This window comes from Heterodontus francisci, chromosome 24 (assembly GCF_036365525.1).
Source record: "Heterodontus francisci isolate sHetFra1 chromosome 24, sHetFra1.hap1, whole genome shotgun sequence".
Classification (NCBI taxonomy): domain Eukaryota; kingdom Metazoa; phylum Chordata; class Chondrichthyes; order Heterodontiformes; family Heterodontidae; genus Heterodontus; species Heterodontus francisci.
The window spans coordinates 73,907,024-73,933,096 of record NC_090394.1 but is presented as its reverse complement, the minus strand read 5'-3'; the positions used below and the strand labels follow the sequence as shown (position 1 = coordinate 73,933,096).

Here is a 26,073-nt window from a genome sequence, read left to right as displayed (position 1 = left end):
ATCTCACACTGAAGAGTGTCTGCAGAGTCTCATCGACAGGTTTGCGACTGCCTGCAATGAATATGGCCTAACCATCAGCCAAGAAAACGGACATCATGGGACAGGACGTCAGAAATGCTCCATCCATCAATATCGGCCACCACGCTCTGGAAGTGGTTCAAGAGTTCACCTACCTAGGCTCAACTATCACCAGTAACCTGTCTCTAGATGCAGAAATCAACAAGCACATGGGAAAGGCTTCCACTGCTATGTCCAGACTGGCCAAGAGAGTGTGGGAAAATGGCGCACTGACACGGAACACAAAAGTCCGAGTGTATCAAGCCTGTGTCCTCAGTACCGTGCTCTACGGCAGCGAGGCCTAGACAACGTATGTCAGCCAAGAGCGACGTCTCAATTCATTCCATCTTCGCTGCCTCCGGAGAATACTTGGCATCAGGTGGCAGGACCGTATCTCCAACACAGAAGTCCACGAGGCGGCCAATATCCCCAGCTTATACACACTACTGAGTCAGTGGCGCTTGAGATGGCTTGGCCATGTAAGCCGCATGGAAGATGACAGGATCCCCAAAGACACACTGTACAGCGAGCTCGCCACTGATATCAGACCCACCGGCCGTCCATGTCTCCGCTTTAAAGACGTCTGCAAACGCGACATGAAGTCCTGTGAGGTTGATCACAAGTCGTGGGAGTCAGTTGCCAGCGTTCGCCAGAGCTGGCGGGCAGCCATAAAGGCGGGGCTAAAGTGTAGTGAGTCGAAGAGACTTAGCAGTTGGCAGGAAAAAAGACAGAAGCGCAAGGGGAGAGCCAACTGTGTAACAGCCCCGACAAACACATTTTTCTGCAGCACCTGTGGAAGAGCCTGTCACTTTAGAATTGGCCTTTATAGCCACTCCAGGCGCTGCTCCACACACCACTGACCACCTCCAGGCGCTTACCCATTGTCTCTTGAGATAAGGAGGCCAAAGAAGAATAACCATCGGTTTCGATGACTGAGGTAACATCTGCGGTTTGGTTCTTTCAACTGTGGGTGCAAATGGGCCTGGTGCTGTACTCAGCAGCCTGTGCTTGGCTTTTATTGCATTTTTGTATTGCTTTGGCACCCCCCCCCCCCCCCCCCCCACCCACTCCCTGAAACCTTATCTCTCAGTGTTCTTCGAACAAAATGTGGCAATCCTTTTGGCTTTTGCTGGGATTTTATTTATGATCCTTGCTGTTTATCAGCCATTTGGAATAGAAAGTGAATCATTGCTAATAAGATTAAGATTAGGTGCCAGTTGTTTGTGAAATTTCACTGCAGTTGCTGGAGGATGAGTAGATTATGCACAATTGTACATGCCAGTGCTGTCATAATATTTGCATATAAAAGCAAAATACTGCAGATGCTGGAAATCTGAAATAAAAACAAGAAATGCTGGAAATACTCAGCAGGTCTGGCAGCATCTGTGGAGAGAGAAGCAGTGTTAACATTTCAGGTCAGTGACCCTTCATCAGAACCCTGATATCATTGTATATTTGTGTATAATCATGTGGAAGCCCCTTTTTTGAGAGGATTGTGGTACTGTTTGATGTGAGTAGTCAAAAATTGAAATGGTCTTATAATGCTTCGTATTTGGATCTAAGTTAACCGTTTATTGGAATAACAGCATAATGTGGAAATTCAAAGATCTAGTTTTCATGAGAAATTGAAATGTGGCATGAAATTTGAATAAGTTTGTGATAATGAGATTGTTGGTCACATCATAGTCCCTGGATTTGGCCTGGGGCGAGAATTTCTGTTGCGATCTTTGAAATCCCTGGAGAATTGACTGTTGTGGGTGGTGTATTTGGAGATCAATCCAATACAGGGCAGTTTAATGACATTAAACAAACCCATGTAAAAAGACAAGGAGGGAAGGAAAATGGTAAATCAAGCTTTGGCCTTGGATTATTTGCCTATTCCAGCTGATTTCATGTTTTGTTGGATCATTGGTGGATGTGGTACATGCAGAGATGGAGTGGGCTTTCTGAGGCTGATAATTATTGCCTGCTCTTTTGCGTATGAGCAGAGGCATACAACTTTCAACAGTGGAATTGAGCAGCTAATTGGAATTGCTGTTAAGATCTCTATACAAGCCAGAAGTGGTACCCTGCGCTCACTATTTGGACTTTTCATGTTAAGTAGTAAAAGCAGAGGCAGTCTTGAGTCATGGAATCTGCAGTCCCTACAGGTCGGAGCCGTGGGACTGCAGTGAGGGTGGGCAGAACAGATTGTAAAGAACAATAGGAATGACTACCACAGCTATTAAAGGAAAGGTCTTTAATGAAGCTGCTTGGGTAGGCTCAAAGCTTTTTGAGTAAGGTATTCTTGAACTGGTGCAAAGTAGTTGGTTTTCCGAAGGGTGGCTCTGGGTAAATATTGATTAAAATACTGAAAATGTTTTTGTTTGACTTGCATGTTTGTGACATACTCTTTGTGGTTGTGTATTATTGTGATTTAAGAGATTAATATGTTGTTAAAGGACTAATATGTGGAAGATAGAACTGCCTGTTTTTATGAATAGGTCAATAACTGACTAAATAAACAAAATTCCACAATAAATGGTTTGTTTGAAAACATGGTTAAAGCAAGTCAGATGTGTGCAGAATTCTAAAATGTTGCCTTTCCTAATCACAAGAATGGTCGTTTTGAGATTAGGTTCTGTTAACCTCTGATCTTAGTGATTTGGGAAGTTTGGAACCTTTCAGAAGTATTTTCAGCTCAGATACATGGATGTTTAAATATGTATGGTAAATCTGTTGGGTGGTTTGGAAGGTTCAGCCTGAGTTTGAGAAATTGTTTTTTCTGTAGAATAAAATGTTGATGCATAATGCACAAAGGAAATTTATTGATGGGAATAGTTTACTGTTTCTAATATAGATCCTACTTTCCGCTTTTTCTGTATGTAGTCTGTATTAATTTAGGCTTTACCATTGTCATAAATATGCAAAATTTAGTGAAGTTACAAATGTGTCGTGATGTAAAAGGTTTTCCAAATGTTAGAATGGTACCCGAGGGTGTAGTAAATGTCGCCATTAAATGCTCAATTTGCTGATTAACACTGGCACCACTTTAGCTGATGACTAATATTTGTGAAGAAGCTGATTTAAGGTTCAGAAATATAATACATATAAATTGCACTGTCCAGTGGCTGGTTTATATCTATGTAATGTTGTGGAAGTGAGCAGAAAGGCATGGCACTATGCTAGATGGGAAATATAGCCAAGTTAGGAGTAGTCACTTTGCTGAGCTCTGATGAAATGATTTAAAGCTTGAGAAACTGCAATGAAATAGTTAAAAGTAAAGGCTGAGCGTGTGAGATCGTATAAACTTACAGGCACTGGTAATTGCAAGGACATTTGTTCATTCATGGCTGGTTTATATCTATGTAATGTTAGATAATCTGGCTGAACCCAAAGTAATCCAACTTTGGTCTGCTTACAAACATGTAGCACAAAACTGCTCTCATTTCTGTTCTAAAAGGACAAATCCAATCTCTGAAGCAACAAGGGTTCCCAATACAGGTAGTGGATGCGAAAAAGTAGAAATAAGAACATAAGAAATAGGGGCAGGAGTAGATCATATGGCCCATTAAGTCTGCTCCGCCATTCAATACAATCAAGGCTTATCTTTGGCTACAACTCCGCTTTCCAGCCCGCTCCCCATAATCCCGTGATTCCCTAAGAGAGCAAAAATTTGTCTATCTTGGCCTTAAATATATTCACTGATAGAGCTTCCAGAACCCTGTGGGGTTGACCATTCCAAAGATTCTCAACCCTTTTGAGTGAAGAAATTTCTCCTCCTCTCAGTCCTAAATGATTGTCCCCTTATCCTGACACATGCCTCCATGTTCCAGATTCCTCAGCCAGGGGAAACAACCTCTCAGCATCTACCCTGTCAAGCCCCTTCAGAATCTTGTATGTTTCAATGCGATCACCTCTCATTCTTCTAATCTCCAGGGAATATAGACTCAATTTACACAGCCTCTTGTCATAGGCCAACCTTCTCATCCCATCTAGAGAACCTTCGCTGTACTACCTTTAAGGCAAGTATTTATTTCCATAAATATGGAGACCAAAACTGCGCACATTATTCCAGGTGTAGTCTCACCAAAGCCCTGTACATTTGTAGTAAGACTTCCTTATTCTTGTGCTCCAATCCCCTTGCAATAAAGACCAGGGTGCCATTTTCCCTCCTAATTGCTTGCTGTACTGCATGCTAACTTTGTGTTCCTTGTGCAAATACACCCAAGTCCCTCTGATATCTACATTTACAAGTTTTACACCTTTCAAAAAAAAATTTGCTTTTCTACTCTTGCAACCAAAATGAATAACCTCACTCTTCCCCACATTATACTCCATTTGCCACCTTGTTGCCCATTCACGTAGCATGTTGTTATGACCGACCGCTCCAGTCAAAAGCCCTCAATCAAAATTACAATTCTGATTGTGATGGAAGAAACGCACTGTTAATTCAATCCCATTCCTCCACAGGTCGCCTAACACATCATTTTAAACTTTCCAAATTAAAGAAAGACCCAGCCAAATTGTACCATCTATTAGCCCCTGACTGAGGCTAACCAAAACAGGTGTCTTTTAAATCAACAAATTAACTGTTTAATTAGAAAAACTAAATTCTGAAACATTATGAAGATATAAAGAACATTTAAAATAGAAAAAAAAGTGTCCTTGTCAATCTACGCTGCTGCCACGGGTGAAAAAGTCCAAGGTGGCTTGAAGTCCTCATAGCCGTCCGATGGTGAGAAAAAAGGTTCTTCAACAGTAGAACAGTCTGAAGTCTAATTCCAGCAGAAAGTGATGCTTTCCTTCTCCAACGATGAATTTCAAAATTAACGACTTGCAAGCAGTTATTAAATGAATCAATTTGGCTTTAGAATTTTTGAGGGATAAAAGATTCACAGTCTAACTTCCCTTCCTTCAGTTTAAATGGTCTGTTTCTCCTTTCAGGTGCTACCACACAGCTGTCTGTCTGTTTCTCCAGCTTGAATAGTCTGTTTTCAACTAAAAAGCCAGTTCAAAAGATAATTGCAACATTGTATATCCAGTCGTGGGTCCCTGAATGGCTGTTGCTGGATAACCAGGATGCATTCTCTGAAGCTGGTTGGTTCCCTCTCCATATGGTGGTGTCCAGTGGCAACCAAAATGCACTTCCTCTAACTCCTGAGGCTTGCTGGTTCTTAAAGCAGTACACTTTCTTTTCCAGCCTTAAAGGCACACTGCATTCCTTCCGAAAAAAAGAACTACAGGACCATGACACTATCTATATCTCTTTGCAGCCTCTTGTGTCCTCCTCACAGCTTACATTCCCACCTGGCTTTGTATTGTCAGCAAACTTAGATACAGTACTTTCTGTCTCTTCGTCTGAGTCATTAATATAGATTGTAAATAGCTGAAGCCTTAGCACTGATCCTTGCGGCACTCCACTAGTCACAGCCTGCCAACTTGGAATGTCCCATTTGTCTCTACTCTTTGCTTTCTGTCCATTTACCAATCCTCTATCCATGCTGATATGTATAACCCCAACTCTGTGAGCCCTTGCGTATTAACATTTTGTGCGGCACCTTATCAAATGCCTTTTTGAAATCCAAGTCTACTACATCTACTGGTTCCCCTTTATCTACCCTACTAGTTACATTCTCAAGAAACTCTAATAAATTTGTCAAACATGATTCCCTTTTTGTCAAAACATATTGACTTTGATCGTACTATGATTTTCTAAGTGCATCGTTACGATTCCTTAATAATAGATTTTCAGCACTTTCCCGATGACTGATGTCAAGCTAACTGGCTTGTAGTTCCCTGTGTTTTCTCCCTCCTTTCTTGAATAGTGTAAGATTTGCGAACTTCCAATCTGCTGGGACCGTTCCAGAATCTAGGGAGTTTTGGAAAATCATAACCAGCGCATTCACTATCTCTGCAGCTATCTGTTTTAGAATTCTAGGATGTAGGCCATTAGGTCCTGGGGATTTGTCGGATTTTAAATCCCTCGAGCTTCTCCAATACTTTTCCCCTGCTGATATTAATTACCTTAATTTCCTCACTTTTTAGCTGCTTGGAAACCTTCTATTTCTGGTATGTAACTTGTGTCTTCTACTGTGAAGACACACACAATATTTCTTCAATATCTCTGCCATTTCCTCATCCCCATAATTTCTCCTGTCTCTGCTTCTAAGGGACCAACATTTACTTTAGCTACTCCTTTTTATATACTTGTAAACACTCTTTCAGTTTGTTTTTATATTCCTGGCTAGTTTGCTCTCATTCTGTTTGTTCCCTTTTTATCAACTTTCCGATGCCCCTTTGCTGGTTTCTACAACACTCCCAATCCTCAGATTTAATACAATTCTTTGCAGCATTATAAGCCTCTTCTTTTAATCTGATATTATCCTTAAGCACCTCAGTAAGCCACAGATGGATCTTCCTAAGTTTTTGTTTTTCAATGGAATATATTTTTGAACATTTTGAATTGTTTTTGTTTCCCAATGTTTATTTACCACCATACCTTTTAGTCTATTTACCCAGTCAACCTTAGCCAGCTTTTCCCTTCCACCTAATTGGGTTTGTTTAAGATTCTTGTTTGTGATTGGAGTATGTTACATTTGCAGTCCTTGATCACCCACCATGAAGAACACAAAAATGACCTTTGGGGCAGGTTGTCTATTTTGGTACAGAAACCTCAACAGTTTTCTTTGGGGCTCGCTCAATTCTCGTAGAAAGCAGTTTGAAGATGCCAGGACTGGTTTCAGCTTATGGCTGTTGGAGTGACGGCCCTTCATACCATTAATCTAGTTTCAAAGGCAGCTCCGATAAATGAGTTCTGATCCTCTGCAATTCCCAGCTTCCTCGGTTTAGAGTACCCTGTGCTCACATGTTTAAATTACTTTTGGGTATGGGTGACATTTACATTCCATTTGTTATATAAAATCTACTGTGTTCTCAGGGAGAAGCATTCCACTACAGTGCCAAGATTCCTTAAGCTTGTCCTGAGTGTGTGGGCAAGCAATCTGTTCCAAAACTGCTCCTGATGATTCAAAATCAGCATAATTGAGATACATGACAGCAACAACTTATAAAACATCCAGGCATTTCACAGGAGCATTATCAAACAAGGAGATATTGGGACAGGCGACCAAAAGCTTGGTCAAATAGTTAGGTTTTAAGGAGTGCCTTAAAGAGGAGAGAGATAGAGTCAAGTGTCATGAAGATTGATTTTATGTAGAGATTTGCTATCCTTCCCTATTTCTTCACTTCTCTTTCCCCAGACAGATCAGCTGCGACGGGTATTGTATTACATGGAGATATCTGGGGCAGGTAATTCTACATTTTATGCTGCCTTTGTTAATAAATATACTGTTGGGAATATATGCTGCTGCTTACTATCCATCTCACAGCACCATTTTTATTAGCTAACGTAAATGAAAATTACTGAATTGTGAGTGGGTACATGGAGTGTCTGCAATAACAACATGGGCCAGTAGTTCTCGGCAAGTAGGCCTAGTCATTAGCTTGTACTTTAATGGTTACGTCTTGATCTTTTCCTTGTCCTTAAGTGGAGTAACACAAATCTTATTTCTTTCAATTCTCCAGACGGTTTCTTCATGTCTTTTGCAAGTCTAACCAGTGGCTCCTACTTCTTAATGTTCGGTTTCACCCTCCATTCTTACTCATATATTGATATTCCTGGCCCCTCAATCTCCTTTGATCTCCTCATGCACTCCATTGCTAAAACTGTTACCTAGAATCTGCGTATTCTTTTTTTCTAGCAAACAGTTCTACCCTTCAAGAATTCTTAATTCTCTATTAAAACCAAACCCTGTCCGAGACCTGAGTGTTATTCCCAAATCTGGGAAAATTCTTCCATGTCACCTGTGGCACTTCTAGCAGGATACAAGGCGAGGCCTGTTGTGTGGTAGGCGGTCACCACCTCACATTTAGTCACTAACATCTCCAGTTGTTGCACCCTTTCTTTTCTTTCTCCATTTCATCATCTCTGTAATAGTCATTGCTGCTCAGAATTTTTTTTTGGTTCCTCTTGGCTGCAGGTGATGGGATGGTAGATCCTAATCTTCCTCCATACATTCCAAAAGTAATGAAATCAAGGCTTGGTGCAACAAGTATTTTTTTTTCAAGTCTGCTGTTAATTCTTTCTACCCTGTAAAACTGTGGAATTACTTATAACAACAATCTTTTTAACACTCGAGCATGCTGTCATCTTTACTGTTTGAAAATTTGTTACATCTTTTCACTCGTTTAATCTTTACTATGCTTCAGTATAGACCATGGCCCTTTATCTTAACAACTTGGTGCAAAAAAAGTTGTAAACTTTTGGCTCCTTGCTTGGAAAAGAGGCAACATTTGACAAAGCTCACTAATTAGTTTGAAAGTGGCATGACGTGAGCAGTTTTTAACTTTAACACAGGTTGAGTGCAGCGGTGCCTGCCACGGTAATTTGATTTGATAATTTTATAAGAATGGCGTTAAAAGCCTCTGATTCACAACTGATTCATTTGGGTAGGTCATTGTCTTTAAGTGACGAAAAATACATGCTTTTTTCAGAGGATTGTTTGCACTTTATGACTTTCAAAATGTTGCCTTCACTGCAAAGAATAAAGGACTTTGTTTTTTTCTAAGTTTGGTAGGTGTAGCCACAATTTTAACATTCTTGGCATGGAATTATGCAATGCGATCCTGGTCCCTTGAAAATGCATTTTATTATGCAGCGTTGATGTTTATTAACCTATGGTCAGTTTTTTAAAATGCTAGACGACTTGATCAAGATTGGTCTCGAAACAACATTTAAGTTAATATCGCAAATGTTTTAGAAATTTGAGGTTTATTCACTTCGACATGAAGTTGTACTTGCTTTAGAATGGAGCATTGGAGACTGCGTGAAAGCACCAAGTTCTGAAGCATTATAGCACTATATTTCAAGGATTTGTACTTCTGGAATTTGTTTGCAACACTGGATTACTTAAATTTGGTCATTGTAGGTGGATGCATATGGATGTCAGAATGGGTGGATAGTTGTAGGGGTATTCGAAAGAAAACATTTTTTAAGCAGTAGGTTAAGGTTATAAGGGTTTCTTATAGTCAGTAAGAACCCTAGACTAATAGGAATAGAGCACTTTTTGAATCTCTGAACTGAGTTGGATAATTTGCGCAAATCAACAATCTGAATTATAAAACAATTATTTTATTGATTGATCTCACTAATTTATGGTTGCTATCTGAATTGCAGTTTGTTGCCTGAATAAGAAGTCCTGGAGACAGTAAAATGCTGGTTTCTTAGCAGTAAATGATTTTCAGTAATTGTGATGGAATTAATGCAATTCTGTTAACCTGTATTTTGCACCAGGTTTATGGGCTGTCCATCTTGTCTACTTTGAAACATGGCAAATATCATGGCGTATGATTGATTTATTTACAAATGAGAAAATTAAGCAGAATAGTATAATATTGCACAATACTCAAATAGTTCCAAAAAGAATATAGTCCAAAATATTGGTATTTTTCTGAAACCTTTTCAGAGTTTTTAATTAAATATTTTGTCAACGGTGATCCTTCCAGAACCCCTTTTTGTCCGTCTCCACTGGAAATGGATAGTGTGAAGCAGGGAACCACAGTTTAATAGGAAATCTGCAAGCTCTTTTGCAACTACTTGCTGTTATTTCCTAAAGACTGGCTTTAGCACCCAACATCTAAGTGATTCTTCAAGATTCAGATAGTTCCTTTTTTTAAAAGCGGATATTAATCTTGAGCCAATGTATTAATTTTGAAATGTCCTCTGGTGCAAACTTACAGACTTTAACCTCTGCAAACAAGAAATAATCTCTTGATGTGATTAACTAATGAATACAGGCAATAATGTTGGAGCAGGGAACTGGCTAACCCAGATGACCTTCCTGGAAATCTGGATATCTTTAGATAGTTTCATACAATATTTTTCTCCCAGGCACCAGGCTGCAGTAAAATAAAGTCAGTTTTAAATTCTCACTATGATATCTGGTTCCAGTCAGATCGGAATGTTATAGAAATGTCCCTGTTTAAGACCAGGTGAAGCTGTAGTTCCTTCACAGTGCTTAGCAGCCAAGAAACACAAGTGTGAACCTCTGTACAGTCTAAGGCAGTGTTGTCTAATAGAAATTGCTGATGGGAATTTGATTGACACTCCTTTAGACATGCGTGCTAATAATATAAAACCTCTTAATACACTGATGCAAAGCAGGTAAAGGTACTTCATGTGTATAGTTATTTAACAAACATCTATCACCATTCAGTAACCAAGGAAGCAAAGCACTCGCAATGATCAAGAAAACACTCTCGCACTCTGCTATTCATCTTGCCACTTGACCACCAAACACACAACAAGGTTGAAGTACACGTGCATTTGTCATGCAAATATGAACGTTGAAATCATGTGCCTAGCAACCGTGTTTGTTTAATTTACTAATCGGAAATGCAGTTGACCACTTCTGGACTTACATTTAGCCACATTTGGCTACTGGTCCACGGACAAACTACAATCTTAGCACGTAGATTAAAAAATATTGGAGTTTCTTTTGCTGCAATGATTTATTTAAAATTGAAGATTTGCTTCATTGGTTCCTTACCTTAGTTTCTCAGTATGAAAAAAGATTAAAGCTTTTGTGTTCTTTCTTGGAGTAGAGGTAACTTGAGGAAGCAACTGGTTAATGAAGGAGTGACTTGAGCTGGTATTAATTTGTCTTGGAAATTTTGAAGTGTGAGACCATATTAAATATCAATATTTATAATGCAGTCAGACGTAGACTCATTATGGCAACGAAAGAGGCCATGCAGCTCTTTGAGTTCATGCCAGCTCTCTGTAAAGCAATTCAGTCAGTTCCATTCCCCCACTCTATCCCTGTCATCCTGCAGATTTCTTTTCCTCAAATGTCCATCAAATTTCCTGTTGAACTCACTGATCGTTGCCACTTACGCCACCCTGTAGGCACCGAGTTCCAGGTCATTAGCACATGCATCTCTTGGCCAAAACTTTAAATCTGTGTATCCTAGGCTTGTACCATCAGTTAATGGGAACAGCTTTTCTTTGTCTACCTTGTCTAAACCGGTCATAAACTTGTACACCTCTATCAAATCTTCCCTCAATCTCCTGTTCTCCAAGGAGAACAACCCCAGCTTCTCCAACCTAACTTTGTTGCTAAAATACCACATTGCTGGAGCCATTCTGGTAAATCTTCTCGGCACCCTTTCAAACACCCTCGTATCTTTCCTAAAGTATGGTGGCCGGAACTGGACACAGCACTCTAGTTGTGGCCTAACCAGGGCTTTATAAAGGTTCAGCATAACTTTCCTGCTTTTGTACTCAATGCATTTATGAAGCCCAATATCCCATGTGCTTTGCTAACTATTCATTCAATATGTCTTGTGACCTTCAAAGATCTATGCACATGGACTCAGACAGACTTGCATTTAAATAGCACCTTTCACAACCACTGGATGTCTCAACGCGCTTTACTTTTGAAGTATAGTCACTGTTGTAATGCAGGAAATGTGGCAGCCAGTATGCGCACAGCAAACTCTCTCAAACAGCAATATGATAATGACCAGATTATCTCTCCCCTTTTTTGTGTTGTTGGTTGAGGGATAAATATTAGCCAGGGCACTTAGGGGTAACTCCCCTGCTCTTCAAAATAATGCCATGGGATCTTTTACATCCACCCAAGTAAGCAGATGGGGCCTCTGTTTAATGTCTCATCTGAAGATCGGCACCTCAGACAGAGTTGCTCCCTCAGTACTGCACTCGAGTGTCAATTCTTGATTTTTATTTTGTGTTCAAGTTTTAGAGATAGTTTGGAGAAGTTAGGACTGTTTTCCTTGGCTAAGAGAAGGCTGAGAGATGATTTGATAGAGGTATTCAAAATCATGGGTCTGGACAGAATAGATACAGAGAAACTGTTTCCACTCGTGAAAGGAACGAGAGGGCACAGATTTGAAGTATTTGGTAAGAGAACGCAAAAGCGACATGAGGAAAAACTTCCATGCAGCAAGTGGCTAAAGTCTGGAATGCGCTGCCTGAGAACGTGCTGGAGGCAGGCTCAATTGAAGCATTCAAAAGGGAATTAAACTGTTCTATTAAAAGGAAGAATGTGCAGGGTTATGGGGAGAAGGCAAGTTACTGGAACTGAGGGAGTTGCTCTTTCAGAGAGCCGGTGTGGACACAATGGGCCGAATGATCTCCATCTGCACTGTAATAATTCTGTGATTCTCTGTGACTTGAACCCAGAACATTGTGACTCAGGTGAGAGTGCTACCAACTGAGCCACAGCTGACACAGTTGATTGGTGGCATCCTCACTGTTTGCCGCACTTCCAAGTTTGGTGGTATCTGCAAATTTTGAAATTGTGCTCCGTATTCCAATATCCAAGTCATTTACATATAGCAAAAAAAGCAGTGGTCCTCGTACTGAACCTTGGAGAGCACCACTATCTACCATCCTTCAATCTGAGAAACTGCCGTTTACTACAACTGGCTGTTTGCTGTCTTTAAGCCAATTCTTTTATCCAAGCTGACACTGACCCTCCTATTCCATGATTTTGTTAACCAGCCTTTTATGTGGTACTTTGTCAAATACTTTCTTAAAATCCATATAGATAAGATCTATTGCTTTCCCTTCATCAACCTTCTTGGTTACTTCATCAAAAAATTCTATTAAAGCAATCATACACAATTTGCCTCTTGCTAATCGATGCCTGGATCTCCTTATTTCACTGAAACCTCTCCTGATTATTGTTTCTAAAACCTTACCCACCACTGATGTTAAATTGACTGGCCTCCAGTTACTAGGAATGTCCTTGCACCCTTTTTTTGAATGAGGATGTCACGTTTCCCACTCTCCAATTCTGTCACCTGCCCCATATCTGGGGAGGGTTGTAAGATTATAGAAGCCCTCCTTCTGTCTCCACTCCCACTTGCTTTAGCAACCTGGGATGCAAGCCTTCCAGTCCAGGTGACATATCTGCTCTAGGCATAGCCAGCCTTTCCCATCTCCAGTTCTGCTGATGTTTTGTCAGCATCCTCTTCCTTAGTAAACACCGATACAAAGTATTCATTAAGCCTCGCACTGTACCTCTAAGCATATGTCACCCTCTTTGTCCCTAATAGGGTCCATCCTGCCTTTTACTATTTACATGCCGGTAGATGATTTTTGTGTTCACTTTTATGTTAACTGCCATTCCATTCTCGTATTCTCTCTTTGCCAGTTATCTTCCTCTTCAATTCCCCTCTCAACTTACTGTATTTGGCTTGGTTCTTGCTTGAAGAATTCACCTGACATGCATCATAAACCCTATTTTAAAAAAAAAAAATTCATCATATTCTTCATCTCCCTCATCATCCAAGGAGCCCTGGCTTTGGTTCACCTGTCTTTCGTTCACCTGTCTTTCCCTCTTGTTGGAATGTACTAACCTGTACCTGAAACATCTCCTTAAAGATCGCCTATTGTTCCGTTACAGATTTTCCTGTCCATCTTTGGTTCCATTTTATCCTGGCATCTCATCCAACTGGTTAGCTGTCTTCCAATTTAGAAGTTCTACTTCGGATTGTTTCTTGCTCTTCTCCATTACTAATCTAACCCTATTATACAATGATCCCTCTTTACCCAAATGTTCCCACACAGACACTTGGTTCAGTTCGCCCACCTCATTCCCCAGTACAAGATCCAGCAATGCCTCATTCCTGGTTGGACCGAAAACATACTGGTCAAGGAAGTTCTGCTGAACACATTTCAGAAATTCCTCCCCCTCCTTTCCCTTTACTGTACCAAATATCAATTAGGATAGGGTTAATTAAAATCTTCAAATATCACCACTATAGTTCTTGTGCATCTGTGATTTCACTGCAGATTTGCTTTGTGCTCAGTATTTGGAGGCTTATATCCCAGATTTGCTTCTCAACTCTAACCAAATGGATACTGTCCTTGCCGCTCAAGGACATCCTCTCTTTCCAACACTACAATGTCTTCTCTAATCAGTACGGCTGTGTCACCTCTGTTTTTCCTTCCCTAACTTTTCTGGCACTCAATCCTTGAATATTAAGTGCCCTGTCCTTGCTGTTTTTAACCACGTTTCCATTATTGCCACTGCATCATATTCCTGCCCCAGAACTATCCCGTTGCCCCATTTATCTGAAGTCCTCCATCCTGCACCATGCCTCAAGCCATGTATTGATCCTCCCAACCTTCTTATTTCTACACTTGCTAGCTAGTCTTCAGCTTAATTTGTACTGTGCAATGAGTGACAGCAACAAATTTGTCCTTGTGCAAAGGGCTTATGACTTAGTATGGAAAGGATTGACCACTGGAACTGGGTCAAATTTGTAGTAAGAATTGCTGCCTTCAATATTGATTACTGAAATGTTCTTACAATTTGTGTCTAAACTGCTAAAACTGTCGAATAATCTCAGCAATTATATTAACTGGAATGTTGCTGAAGATTGCATTCAGAATGCCAGCTGGAGACTAAATCCCTATTGCTAAATCATTAGAGTAATTACATACTTTTGTCATCTCCCCACTAATTACTGTGAACCTTTCCTTTTCATGTAATCAGGTAACTGAATTTGTTTCTGCCAGTTTTGTTGCCAAACACCCGCTTGCCTATTGTTAAATGTGGGTCATCATGAACTTGTGGATCTGCATCTTGTGTAAAGTTCACACCCTTTGGCACCATTTTTGCCATTTAGTTGAACAAAAGAGATGACAGTAATGTAGTCAAATACTTTGTTACAAGGGCTACTCTCCTTTGAATTGAGCTCTTGTAGTTCCTTCTTTGCTTTGCTGATCACGTTTAAAAAAAGCATTAAGTATTTCTTGATTTTGTAATAAGTGCTGTAAAATGTCTCATGCCATTATAGACTGACCCTTTGCAGTTAACCGTACACAACATATAGTGCACAATGCACTGTGCTTAAAATACCTGATTTTTATTTGTCTGGTCAATAAGTATGTTGGAATTATTATGAATTAATGAAAACTTTCTCAACTTCATGGCTTAGCGAGTAAATGCCACTGCTCATAGTGGTACTGAGGCACACAGATCATTAAGGTGCTATGCTTGATCCTGCTCTGTGACTTAACTCTTCAGTGTTTCCTAATTTAACTCCAGAAAGGTCTGGCTCTAATTTTTAAATTATGCCCCCAAATTTTAGACTTCATTTGTTGAAAGAGAAGCAAAGTTAATGTTCAAGGTCTGTGACCTTTCATTTGAACTGGCAAAGGTTAGAAAAGAATTCAGTTTGAAGCAAGTGAAGGGGAGGAGGTGGGTGAGAGAACAAAGGGGAAGGTGTTTGATAGGGCATAGGGAGATTAAGTAACAAAGCTGTCCTGGGACAAAGGCAAAGAGTGTGTTAATGCTTGTGGTGAAAGGTAAAGCATTAGTCCAGAGAGAGTGTTAATAGCAGAATAATGAGCAGCTCTGACTACATGAAAAGCAGGCACATGGTTAAAAAATAAAATATTTTTTAAAAAGCCAGTCATGCTCTGAAGTTATTGAACTCAATGTTCCGCCCACAAGGTTGTAGAGTGTCTAATCGAAAGATCACACGGTGCTCCTCAAGCTTGTGTTGATGTTCACTGGAGCAGGCCAAAGAGAGAAATTATCTCTCCTCCCACCCCTCTCCCCTTCACTTGCTTAAAATCTAATTCTTTTCTAACCTTTGCCAGTTCTGATGAAGAGTCACAGACCTGAAACATTAACTTTGCCATCTCCTCACAGAGACTGCCAGATCTGCTGAGTATTTCCAGCACTTTTTGTTTTTATTGCAGATTTACAGCATCTGCAGTATTTTACTTTTATTTCAGCATAAGTAGTTTCTCTCTATTTATCCCATCTGTTCTCCTTAATGTCTTGAAAACATCGGCGCAGACTCGGTGGGCCGAAGGGCCTGTTTCAGTGCTGTATCTCTAAATAAATAAATAAAAAATAAATAAATAGTAAAATCAGGAGTGGCTACATTGCTGATTTTTTTTTTTTCCTGTTTTTTGAGAGGGGGAAATCCGAATTATACACTGTTAGGAAATTACTAGTGCCTCTAAGGATTTAGAGATACAGCACTGAAACAGGCCCTTCGGCCCACCGAGTCTGTGCCAACCAACAACCACCCATTTATACTAATCCTACATTAATCCCATATCCCCTACCCCATCCCCACCATTCTCGTACCACCTACCTACACTAGGGGCAATTTACAATAGTCAATTACCTATCAACCAGCAAGTCTTTGGCTGTGGGAGGAAACCGGCGCACCCGGCGGAAACCCACGCAGTCACAGGGAGAACTTGCAAACTCTGCACATACAGTACTCAGAACTGAACCTGGGTCGCTGGAGCTGTGAGGCTGCGGTGCTAACCACTGTGCCGCCCTTATATAGTTAGAGGGACTGAACACCTTGAAAACTTTCAGCTGATCAGAGAGAGCCAGCATGGATTTGTAAAGGTTTGTTGGGAATGATCTACCCAATTGAATTTTTGAAGAGATAACTAAAGTAGTGGCAAGGGAATCTGTATGGATGTTGTTCATGGACTGTCAAGAGGTATTTAATAAAGGCCCTCATAAGAACCTGTTAGATGAATTTGAAGTTCATGGAATTCAAGGCAAAATTATTGACCTGGTTAGGAAATTGGCTGAGCGGCAGGAGACAGAGTAGGGATAATGGGGCAGGTATTGTAATTGGCAGGATGTGACTAGTAGAGTCCCACCAGGATCTGTGTTGGAACCTCAACTATTCACAATTTGTTAAAGACTTAGATGATGGAATAGAAGGCTAAATATCCAAATTTGTCGATGACCAAGATAGACGACATTGTAAATGGTATAGATGGAAGCATAAAATTACAAAAATATTAATAGGTCAAGTGTGGTCGCAACTGAGGTGAATGGGCAATGTGAGGCCATCCTCTTTGGAGCCAAGAAGGATAGAAGAGAACAGGGCACTTGGTTCACTAAGTTTTCTACGGTGCAGCAGACGCTTAATGCTGATCTATGAAAGGCATGTTTAAAGCCATAAAATAAGAGATTTGATCCAAATGCGCATCTGTGTTGTATATGCACACTATGCAGTAATTCTTTGATGAAGGAAGGAAATATTTATATCAAGAACCTTCATGGTATTTCTGTTCAACACTTAACCTAAATCTTTTTTGGTGTTTTAAAAAAAATTTCGTAAAGGAATCCCTCAACAGTTGGAATAAATTTAATTTATTTGATGTGCGGTTGGGGATTATATATTAATGCCAGATTTAGTCTTGGTGCAGGGAGCCAAGATCTGCAATAAGCTTATTAAATGGCTACTTAAATGTTGGCCATTATGGACTAATTGGCTCTAGATGAGACAGAATTTGATCCAATGGGGATTGTAAATCATAAACGAGTTAGGTTGAATTCCTTGAATGCAATAAATCCAATCTGAGATTAACCATAACCCAGTTTCTGTTTTCTGAAAATGTTATCTTTTGGTTTTTTTCTAAAAATATTCAAACTGTCATATTTTTGAAATGTGATAACTGATTTTAAATGTATTCTGTGTTTCCAAAATAGAGACCTCAGCCAGAATGGCAGTAGAAACTTCTGGGTTAATGAGGGGAAAGAGAATCCAGGATTCCAGCTCCTTGTTAATACCTAGTGACACCTGTTGAGTGTGGATGTGCAGTGAAGGCAGGATCAAGTTTGGTTATGACACCTGACATAGTTGGATAAGCTGCTGAGATTCGGGGAGTCCCATGGATTCCAACAAAATGACCCCCCACCATCCCACTGTGATTACTTATAATGGTGATACCACAACCCCAACTGAAGCCTTGACCAAGGAGCAAATCTGGGAACTGCCTGCTCTGTATGGTCTAGTACCACGCTGGGCATGGCCATTGATACTAAAAAAATTTGAAGTTGCATGTTATTCAGACTCCGAACAGAATGTTGCTTTGAACTGGCTCATGCCTCCTAACTTTGTTAGTTGGTTGTATGTGCAATAGGACTTAGTGGTTCAGAGCGCTTGTCTTTGTTCCTAATATCTACATTACGAACATACAAATTAGGAGCAGGAGTAGGCCACTCGGTCCTTCGGGCCTGCTCCGCCGTTTAATAAGTTAATGGCTGAACTGATTACTCCACATTTCCACCTACCCCCGATAACCTTCCGTCCCCTTGCTTATCAAGAATCTATCTACCTCTGCCTTAAAAATATTCAAAGATTCTGCTTCCATCGCCTTTTGAGGAAGAGAACTCCAGAGACACTCAGTCCTCAGAGAAAAAATTTCTTCTCATTTGTCTTAAATGGGCGACCCCTTATTTTTGAACAGTGACCCCCTAGTTCCCGATTCTCCCACAAGGGGAAACATCCTTTCCACATCCACTCTGTCAGGACCCTTCAGGATCTTGTATGTTTCAATCAATTCGCCTCTTACTCTTCTAAATTCCAGCGGATACAAGCCTATCTTGTCCAAACTTTCCCCGTAAGATAGCCCATCCATTCCAGGTATTAGTCTAGTAAACCTTCTCTGTACTGCCTCCAACGCATTTACATCTTTCCTTAAATAAGGAGACCAGTACTGTACACAGGTCTCCAGATGTGGTCTCACCAGTGCCCTGTATAGCTGAAGCATAACCTCCCTACTTCTGTATTCAATTCCTCTCATGATAAACGATAACATTCTATTAGTGTTCTTAATTACGTGCTGTACCTGCATTCTAACCTTTTGCGATTCATGCATTCGGACAGCCAGATCCCTCTGCATCTCAGAGCTCTGCAGCCTCTCACCATTTAGATAAAATGCTGCTTCTTCATTCTTCCTGCCAAAGTGGACAATTTCCCACTTTCCCACATTATACTCCATTTGCCAGGACTTTGCCCACTCACGTAACCTAACTATATCCCATTGTAGCCCCCTTATGTCCTCTTCACAAGTTACTTTCCTACCTATCTTTGTGTCATCAAAAAATTTAGCAACCATACCTTCGGTCCCTTCACCTAAGTCATTTATATAAATTGTAAAAAGTTGGGGGCCCCAACACAGATCCCTATGGCATGCTACTCGTTACATCTTGCCAAACAGAAAATGACCCATTTATGCTTACTCCCTGTTTCCCATTAGCTAGCCAATCTTCTATCCATGCCAAAATGTTACCTCCTCCATCCCGAGCTTTTATTTTCTGCAATAACCTTTGATGTGGCACCTTATCAAATGCCTTCTGGAAATTTAAGTACAATACATCCACCAGTTCCCCTTTATCCACAGCACATGTAACTCCCTCAAAGAACTCCAATAAATTGGTTAAACGTTATTTCCCTTTCATAAAACCATGTTGACTCTGCCTGATTACCATGATATTTTCTAAATGCCCTGCTATAACGTCTTTAATAATAGCTTCCAACATGTTCTCTAAGACAGATGTTAAGTTAACTGGCCTATAGTTTCCTGCTTTCTGTCTCCCTTTTTGAATAAAGGAGTTACATTCACTATTTTCCAGTCTAACGGAACCTTCCCCGAATCTCAGGAATTTTGGAAAATTGAAAGCAACGCATCAACTATCTCACTAGCCACTTCTTTTAAGATCCTAAGATGAAGCCCATCAGGACCCAGGGACTTGTTAGCCCGCAGCTCCAACAATTTGTTCAGTACCACTTCCTTGGTGATTGTAGTTATCTTGAGTTCCTCCCTCCCTTCCATTTACTGACTTACAGCTAATACTGGGATGTTACTTGTATCTTCAATAGTGAAGACTGATGCAGAATACCTGTTCAGTTCATCTTCCATCTCCTTATTATGCATTATTAATTCCCCAGATTCACTTTCTTTAGGACCAACTCAAAGTTCACTTTAAATCTTTTCTTTTTAAAATATCTGTAGAAATGCTTACTATCTGTCTTTATATTCTAGCTTTCTCTCGTACTCTAATTTTGCCTTCCTTATCAATCTTTTAGTCATTGTTTGCTGTTTTTTATATTCTGTTCTATATGGTAAATTAAATGAAAAGCTTACCTGTATACCCAGCGGCTCTCTGTGCTCTCACTGTTGATTGTGATGTCACTCTGGTGCAACTTTTCCCTGCTCCACTCCCGCTGTGCTTCTCTCTTGCTCTGTCTCTGGTCTCCGGCTCTCGGCGTGCTTTTTAAACCTCCGCTCACACTGTACTCCCCTTTGTCTCGCTCTCACTCTGTCCCCACTGCCGTGCTGCTCTCACTCTGTCTCTGTCTCCGATCTCCAACTCTGGGCTTTTGGCGTGCTTTTTAAACCTGTATATTACAACTGTAATAACTGCTCTATCTTTGAAGAATGTAAAACTTTCCTTGGTAATTTGGTTGCTTTTCTTGCCCTAAGGCATCAACTTACTGTTTCCTGATACTCTTCCGATCTTCCAATTAGTTGCTTGGTAGTACAGAACTTGAGTAATGCTGAAAAAGAAATATGCTGTTGAGGCTTTTTGTCTTGCACAGGACAAAGGAAAGGATGCCAAATTTCAAAGGGAGCAACAATTTATGCTGCATGATAAAAGTACTTGCAAAATTTAGAACATGATATATATAACGTTAGATGTGATTCCGTGATTGGACAGCACTTGCTGTTTTAGTTTTAGAGATACACCACTGAAACAGGCCCTTCAGCCCACTGAGTCTGTGCCGACCATCAACCACCCATTTATACTAATCCTACACTAATTCCATATTCCTACCACATCCCCACCTGTTCCTATATTTACCTACCACCTAGCTATACTAGGGGCAATTGCAAATGGCCAATTTACTTATCAACCTGCAGGTCTTTGGCATGTGGGAGGAAACCGGAGCACCCGGAGGAAACGCACGCAGACACAGGGAGAACGTACAAACTCCACACAGGCAGTACCAAGAATTGAACCCGGGTCGCTGGAGCTGTGAGGCTGCGGTGCTAACCACTGCGCCACTATGCCGCCAATTGTGATAATTCCAAGTGTGCTAAGAATTACACTGACAACCAGTTTAAGGTTCTCAGTTGGGCTCACAATATGATTCACTTGCGCTTGCCAGAAGCTACAAATATTCATAAATGGGGACCTGTCCTCTGCAGGCAAAATGAACATGTCCAGGTGTTGTGACTTTTTTTGAATTAAACAAAAGTGTGGGGGCAGTAGTTCCTTGGTGCATTCTCCATGGCAATGCCTCAACCGGTAGACTTGCCAACCAATCAACGCCCTTTTCTCATGCAGTATAAATTGTTGCTCCCTTTGATCCACCTGAGATCAGCTGCCTTGGCCCAAAGCAGCATTTGACTTTAGTACTTTATAAATGTATCACATATCCACTAAGGCAGGGATCTTCAACCTGCGGCTCCAGATCCACATGTGACTGTTTAACATCTCATCTGCGGATCCCAATCTTTTTCGGTTGGATCGCATTAACATGAAAAAAAGCCTAAAAAAATTAAGTCAAGAATAGTAGAAGCTCTATTTTTATCGTGGGGATAAAAAGCTGATCATTATGCTGCACTTCACAGTTTCAAATGATTATTTTGAAGAAACACATCATGGTGCTGTAAATAAACCTGTTCGAATGGTATAGCGACACCATGGTTATAGATGACGTCTTTGGTTTGAGGAACAAGTTTCATGATTGCAACCATTATTGTTTCTAAAATAGCTGAGACGGTAAATTATTCTGAGTGTGCTATTAGCTACTTTTTTTAATCAAGAGAATCAATAGCCAAAAAATTTTTTAGCTCTGCGTATCTCAAGTTAAAATTTGCTTTAAAGATGACTTTACTGGCATAATTAGAGAAAAAAAATCAAAAAAGTGATAATTCAGAGTTAGGTCCATTTTATTTTTTATTTTTGTTCCTATTCATAAATTCAATCCATGTATTAATGTAAATTACGCATGCTACCAGAGACAGTTGGCAATTTGCCAGGTACTTGACTTTTTTGTCTTCCGACTCCCTATAGTTTTTATTTTAGGCAATTCTTTTAAAAATGGCACTTCAGATTTAAAAAAAAAAGCTTGCTGCCCCTGTAGTAAGCCATTAGGCAACTGAAGAGATGATTTTCCGCAATAGCAATTGAGATGAATGACCAGTTAATCTGTTTTCTGGTGGTAGTTGAGGGATGAATGTTGGCCAAGTGCTGGAGAAGAACCACGCTCTTCTTAAAATAGTGTGCTATAGGATCTTTTCTGTTATCCTGAGCTAGTGGACAGGCCTTTGGCTTAATGCCTCATCCAAAAGACGATGCACACTTGTTCATGGGCGGATGTTGACTTTCACCAGTATTGCTATATTTGCTGTTTGCTTGGGGAAAAGGTAAAAGATAGTGCAACTGTTATGTTGGTCTGCACAGAGGCTGTAGGAACTGTTTTTTTTTTTTTGGCTACCCTACCTCCGAACAAGCCATTTTGAGTTTGGTGCAGTGGAGCTGTAGGTTGAAATCACCTATTTTGGTCGGGGTGTATACTGATTTTGGTAACTGGATTCCTACTTTGTTTACATTTGTCTTTTTGGCTCAGTCTTTGGAGGGCTACTAATCTGCCACTAAGCTGTGAATGGAACCAGCAGAGAAAAGCCAAGTGTCTGAATTTAATTTGGACTTTAAGTACATCCTATCTTTACGGATTTTTTGAAATAGTTGTAGCTGGCCATCATCTAAGTGCTCATGTTAAAACTATTTCAGAAGGCCCAGACAATCTCGAGAAATGGGAATGGGGCTATGTTTGTTAAATACACCAGGTCAGCTTAAATCTGATTTAGACTCACCTGTTCAGTTCAGCAAAACTGTAATCTATGGTAATGTGATGGCTATCCACTTTGGTTATTGGTTTGCAGTGGGCTGAAGGGGGAGTTTAAAACCATTTCAGCTTCAAAGCAGAGTGCAATGAAGAGAGCTTTAAGGGCTTAACAGGTTAGCCTTTCCATTGTACAGTAGTTACTTCTGACTGTTCATATGGATTTCTAAACAACAGCAAATTGACCAGCATTACCTTTGCAGCAGGTAGATCCTGCTTCGCGTACTTCATGTTTTGTAATATTTAAGGGTAAAATGCATTGTAGAATCATAGAATAGTTACAGCTGAGAAGAAAACCACTCGTTCCATAGTGTCTGTCCCGGTTCTCTGCAAGAGCAACGCAGCTAGTCCTGCTCTCCTGCTTTTTCCCTGTAGTCCTGCAAATATTTCTCTTCAGGTGCTTATGCAATCCCTTTTGAAAGCCACAATTGAATCTGCCTCAACCACAAACTCAGAGCATTCTAGGTCCTAACCACTCGCTACAAATAATAAAAAAGGTTTTTCCTCATGTCGCCATTGGTTCTGTAGCCAATCACCTTAAATTAGTGTCCTCTGGCTCTCGACTCTTCCACCAATGGGAACATTTTCTCTCTATCTACATTGTCTGGGACCCCTTATGGTTCTGAACACCTATATTAAATCTCCTCTCAACCTTCTGCTTTAAGGAAAACACTGGTTACTCTGATCTTCTATCCTGTTGTCTACACCGTCCAGAGCGTCCGCGGCCACGGCGTGCGGTAAGTCCAGTGCAGAGAGGAAGGAGCAGCGGAACCCTAGGGTAATAAGACCTAGTATAGAGGGGAAGCATTGAGAAAAACCCCGAACACGTAAAAAGCAACTACCCGGCCCCAGTTGACTGCATCGCGGAACGGCTCCTTGGCCACAACTTCAAAGTGCCCGCGGGAGATGTGCGACTCGTAGCGCAATGTCGGCGAATTCCTGCTGGTACTGGTGCCCGAGGCTGTCGACCACCTCCCAGAGGACGCGGATGAGCTTTCCCAGCGTCGATAGTGGGAACTGATGAAATGTTTCATTACCTGCACCCCTTCCCAGCTCTCCCCGCCCCCCCGTGCCCCTCTACAGCCCCTCCCCCTCGCACCCCCTCCTCCCACTGGCACCCACCTATCCCTGAGCAGGGGCCCTAACAACCCCACTGCCTTGTGGGCGTCTCAGGAGAGTCCAAGGCTAAGGGAGTAAACCCTAACAGAAAATCTGGAGCGGAACCCCGTAGGCAGTCATGTGTCACCTTTGGCATGTTTCCGGCAGTTCCTGCCGCCATACCGGTGCCAAAAGTCGTGCTCTGCACTCCTTTGGACCCCACCAGAAAGGCCGAGAGGGGGGTTTTGACGCTTGGGCAACTCACAACCTCCATTGCCCAGGCATGAGCCATGGAGAGGTCACTCCATAGTCGCCTCACAGCGACCGAAACAACACGGAAGGCAGCAGTTACGGGTTATAAGTCCAGCTCAGTCGGCGTAGAGATTGGGCGTCACGGGTTGCCTTCATCGGTGGGAGAGGTCATCGCACCTCACTGGACAACTACCGCCCGCCTCAAACCGGGCAGCCCCCGGTCAATAAGGTTCTGTCCCGCCACAGTCCACCTGCTTCAATGGGTGCTTGTAGCTCAGGGTCATTGCCCAAAAAGCGGACTGCAACACCGCACCAAGCAGCACGAAAAAAGGAAAGAAAGTACCAGACCTTCATTTTGCAAGCTGGAACGTCAGAACTATGTGTCCTGGCCTGTCGGAAGACTTTACATAAATCAACGATTCTCGGAAGACCGCCATCATTAACAACGAGCTCAGTAGACTCAATATGGATGTTGCAGCACTTCCGGAGACACTCCTCCCTGCGAGCGGATCTCTAACAGAGCAAGACTACACCTTCTGGCAGGGTAGGGATCCTGAAGAACCAAGACAGCATGGAGTGGGCTTCGCCATCGGAAACTCTTTGCTCAGCATGATAGAGCCACCTTCAAATGGCTCAGAACACATACTGTACATCCGACTGCTCACCGCCTCTGGTCCAATACACCTACTCAGCATCTGTGCTCCAACACTCTGCTCCCCACCTGAAGTTAAAGACCAGTTCTACAAAGAACTCCATAATATCATTAGTAGCATCCCCAATACCGAACATCTGTTCCTGCTGGGGGACTTTAATGCCAGGGTTGGGGCTGACCATGACTCAAAGCCCTTCAGCCTTGGGCGCTATGGCATTGGAAGGATGAATGAGAATGGACAGAGACTGCTTGAGTTGTGTACCTATCATAACCTCTGCATCACCAACTCGTTCTTTCACACTAAATCCTGTCACCAGGTTTCTTGGAGGCACCCAAGATCACGTCGTTGGCACCAGCTGGACCTCATCGTCACAAGGCGAGCCTCCTTAAACTGTGTTCAAATCACACGCAGCTTCCGCAGTGTGGACTGCGACACCGACCACTCCCTGGTGTGCAGCAAGGTTAGACTCAAACCAAAGAAGCTGCATCACTCCAAGCAGAAGGGCCACCCGCGCATCAACACAAGCAGAATTTCTTATCCACAGCTGTTACGTAAGTTTCTAAATTCACTTGAAAAAGCCCTTCAAAACACTCCCACAGGGGATGCAGACACCAAGTGGGCCCACATCAGAGACGCCATCTATGATTCAGCAATGACCACCTATGGCAAACGTGTGAAGCGGAATGCAGACTGGTTTCAGGCTCATTTTGAAGAGCTGGAACCTGTCATAGCTGCTAAGCGCATTGCACTGCTGAACTACAAAAAAGCCCCCAGCGAGTTAACATCTGTAGCACTTACAACAGCCAGAAGTGCTGCGCAAATGACTACTGGCAACACCTATGCAGTCCTATTCAGCTGGCCTCAGACACCGGAAACATCAGAGGAATGTATGATGGCATTAAGAGAGCTTTTGGGCCAACCATCAACAAGATCGCCCCCCGTCAAATCTAAATCAGGGGACACAATCACTGACCAACCCAAGCAAATGGACCGCTGGGTGGAGCACTACCTAGAACTGTACTCCAGGGAGAATGTTGTCACAGACTGCCCTCAATGCAGCCCAGTCTCTGCCAGTCATGGACGAGCTGGACGTACAGTCAACAAAACCAGAACTCAGTGATGCCATTGATTCTCAAGCCAGCGGAAAAGCCCCTGGGAAGGACGGCATTGCCCCTGAAATCATCAAGAGTGCCAAACCTGCCATACTCTCAGCACTCTACGAACTGCTTTGCCTGTGCTGGGACGAGGGAGC

At 41.7% G+C, this 26,073-nt stretch overlaps 1 protein-coding gene across 3 annotated transcripts in view; it reads left to right on the top strand.

Annotated features, from left to right (window-relative positions):
* Positions 1 to 26,073, top strand: part of lmtk2 (lemur tyrosine kinase 2) — a 143,242-nt gene that overhangs the window by 23,029 nt on the left and 94,140 nt on the right. Inside the window, exons 1-2 of one of the 3 annotated variants that reach the window (XM_068056581.1) lie at positions 971 to 994; positions 7,299 to 7,347. The exons of the other annotated variants lie outside the window; for them this stretch is intronic. Coding sequence (XP_067912682.1) covers positions 986 to 994; positions 7,299 to 7,347 — 58 coding nt within the window. The 5' untranslated portion in view covers positions 971 to 985. Of the gene's footprint in view, positions 1 to 970; positions 995 to 7,298; positions 7,348 to 26,073 lie in introns of those variants that run through there. 3 annotated transcript variants of the gene reach the window in all.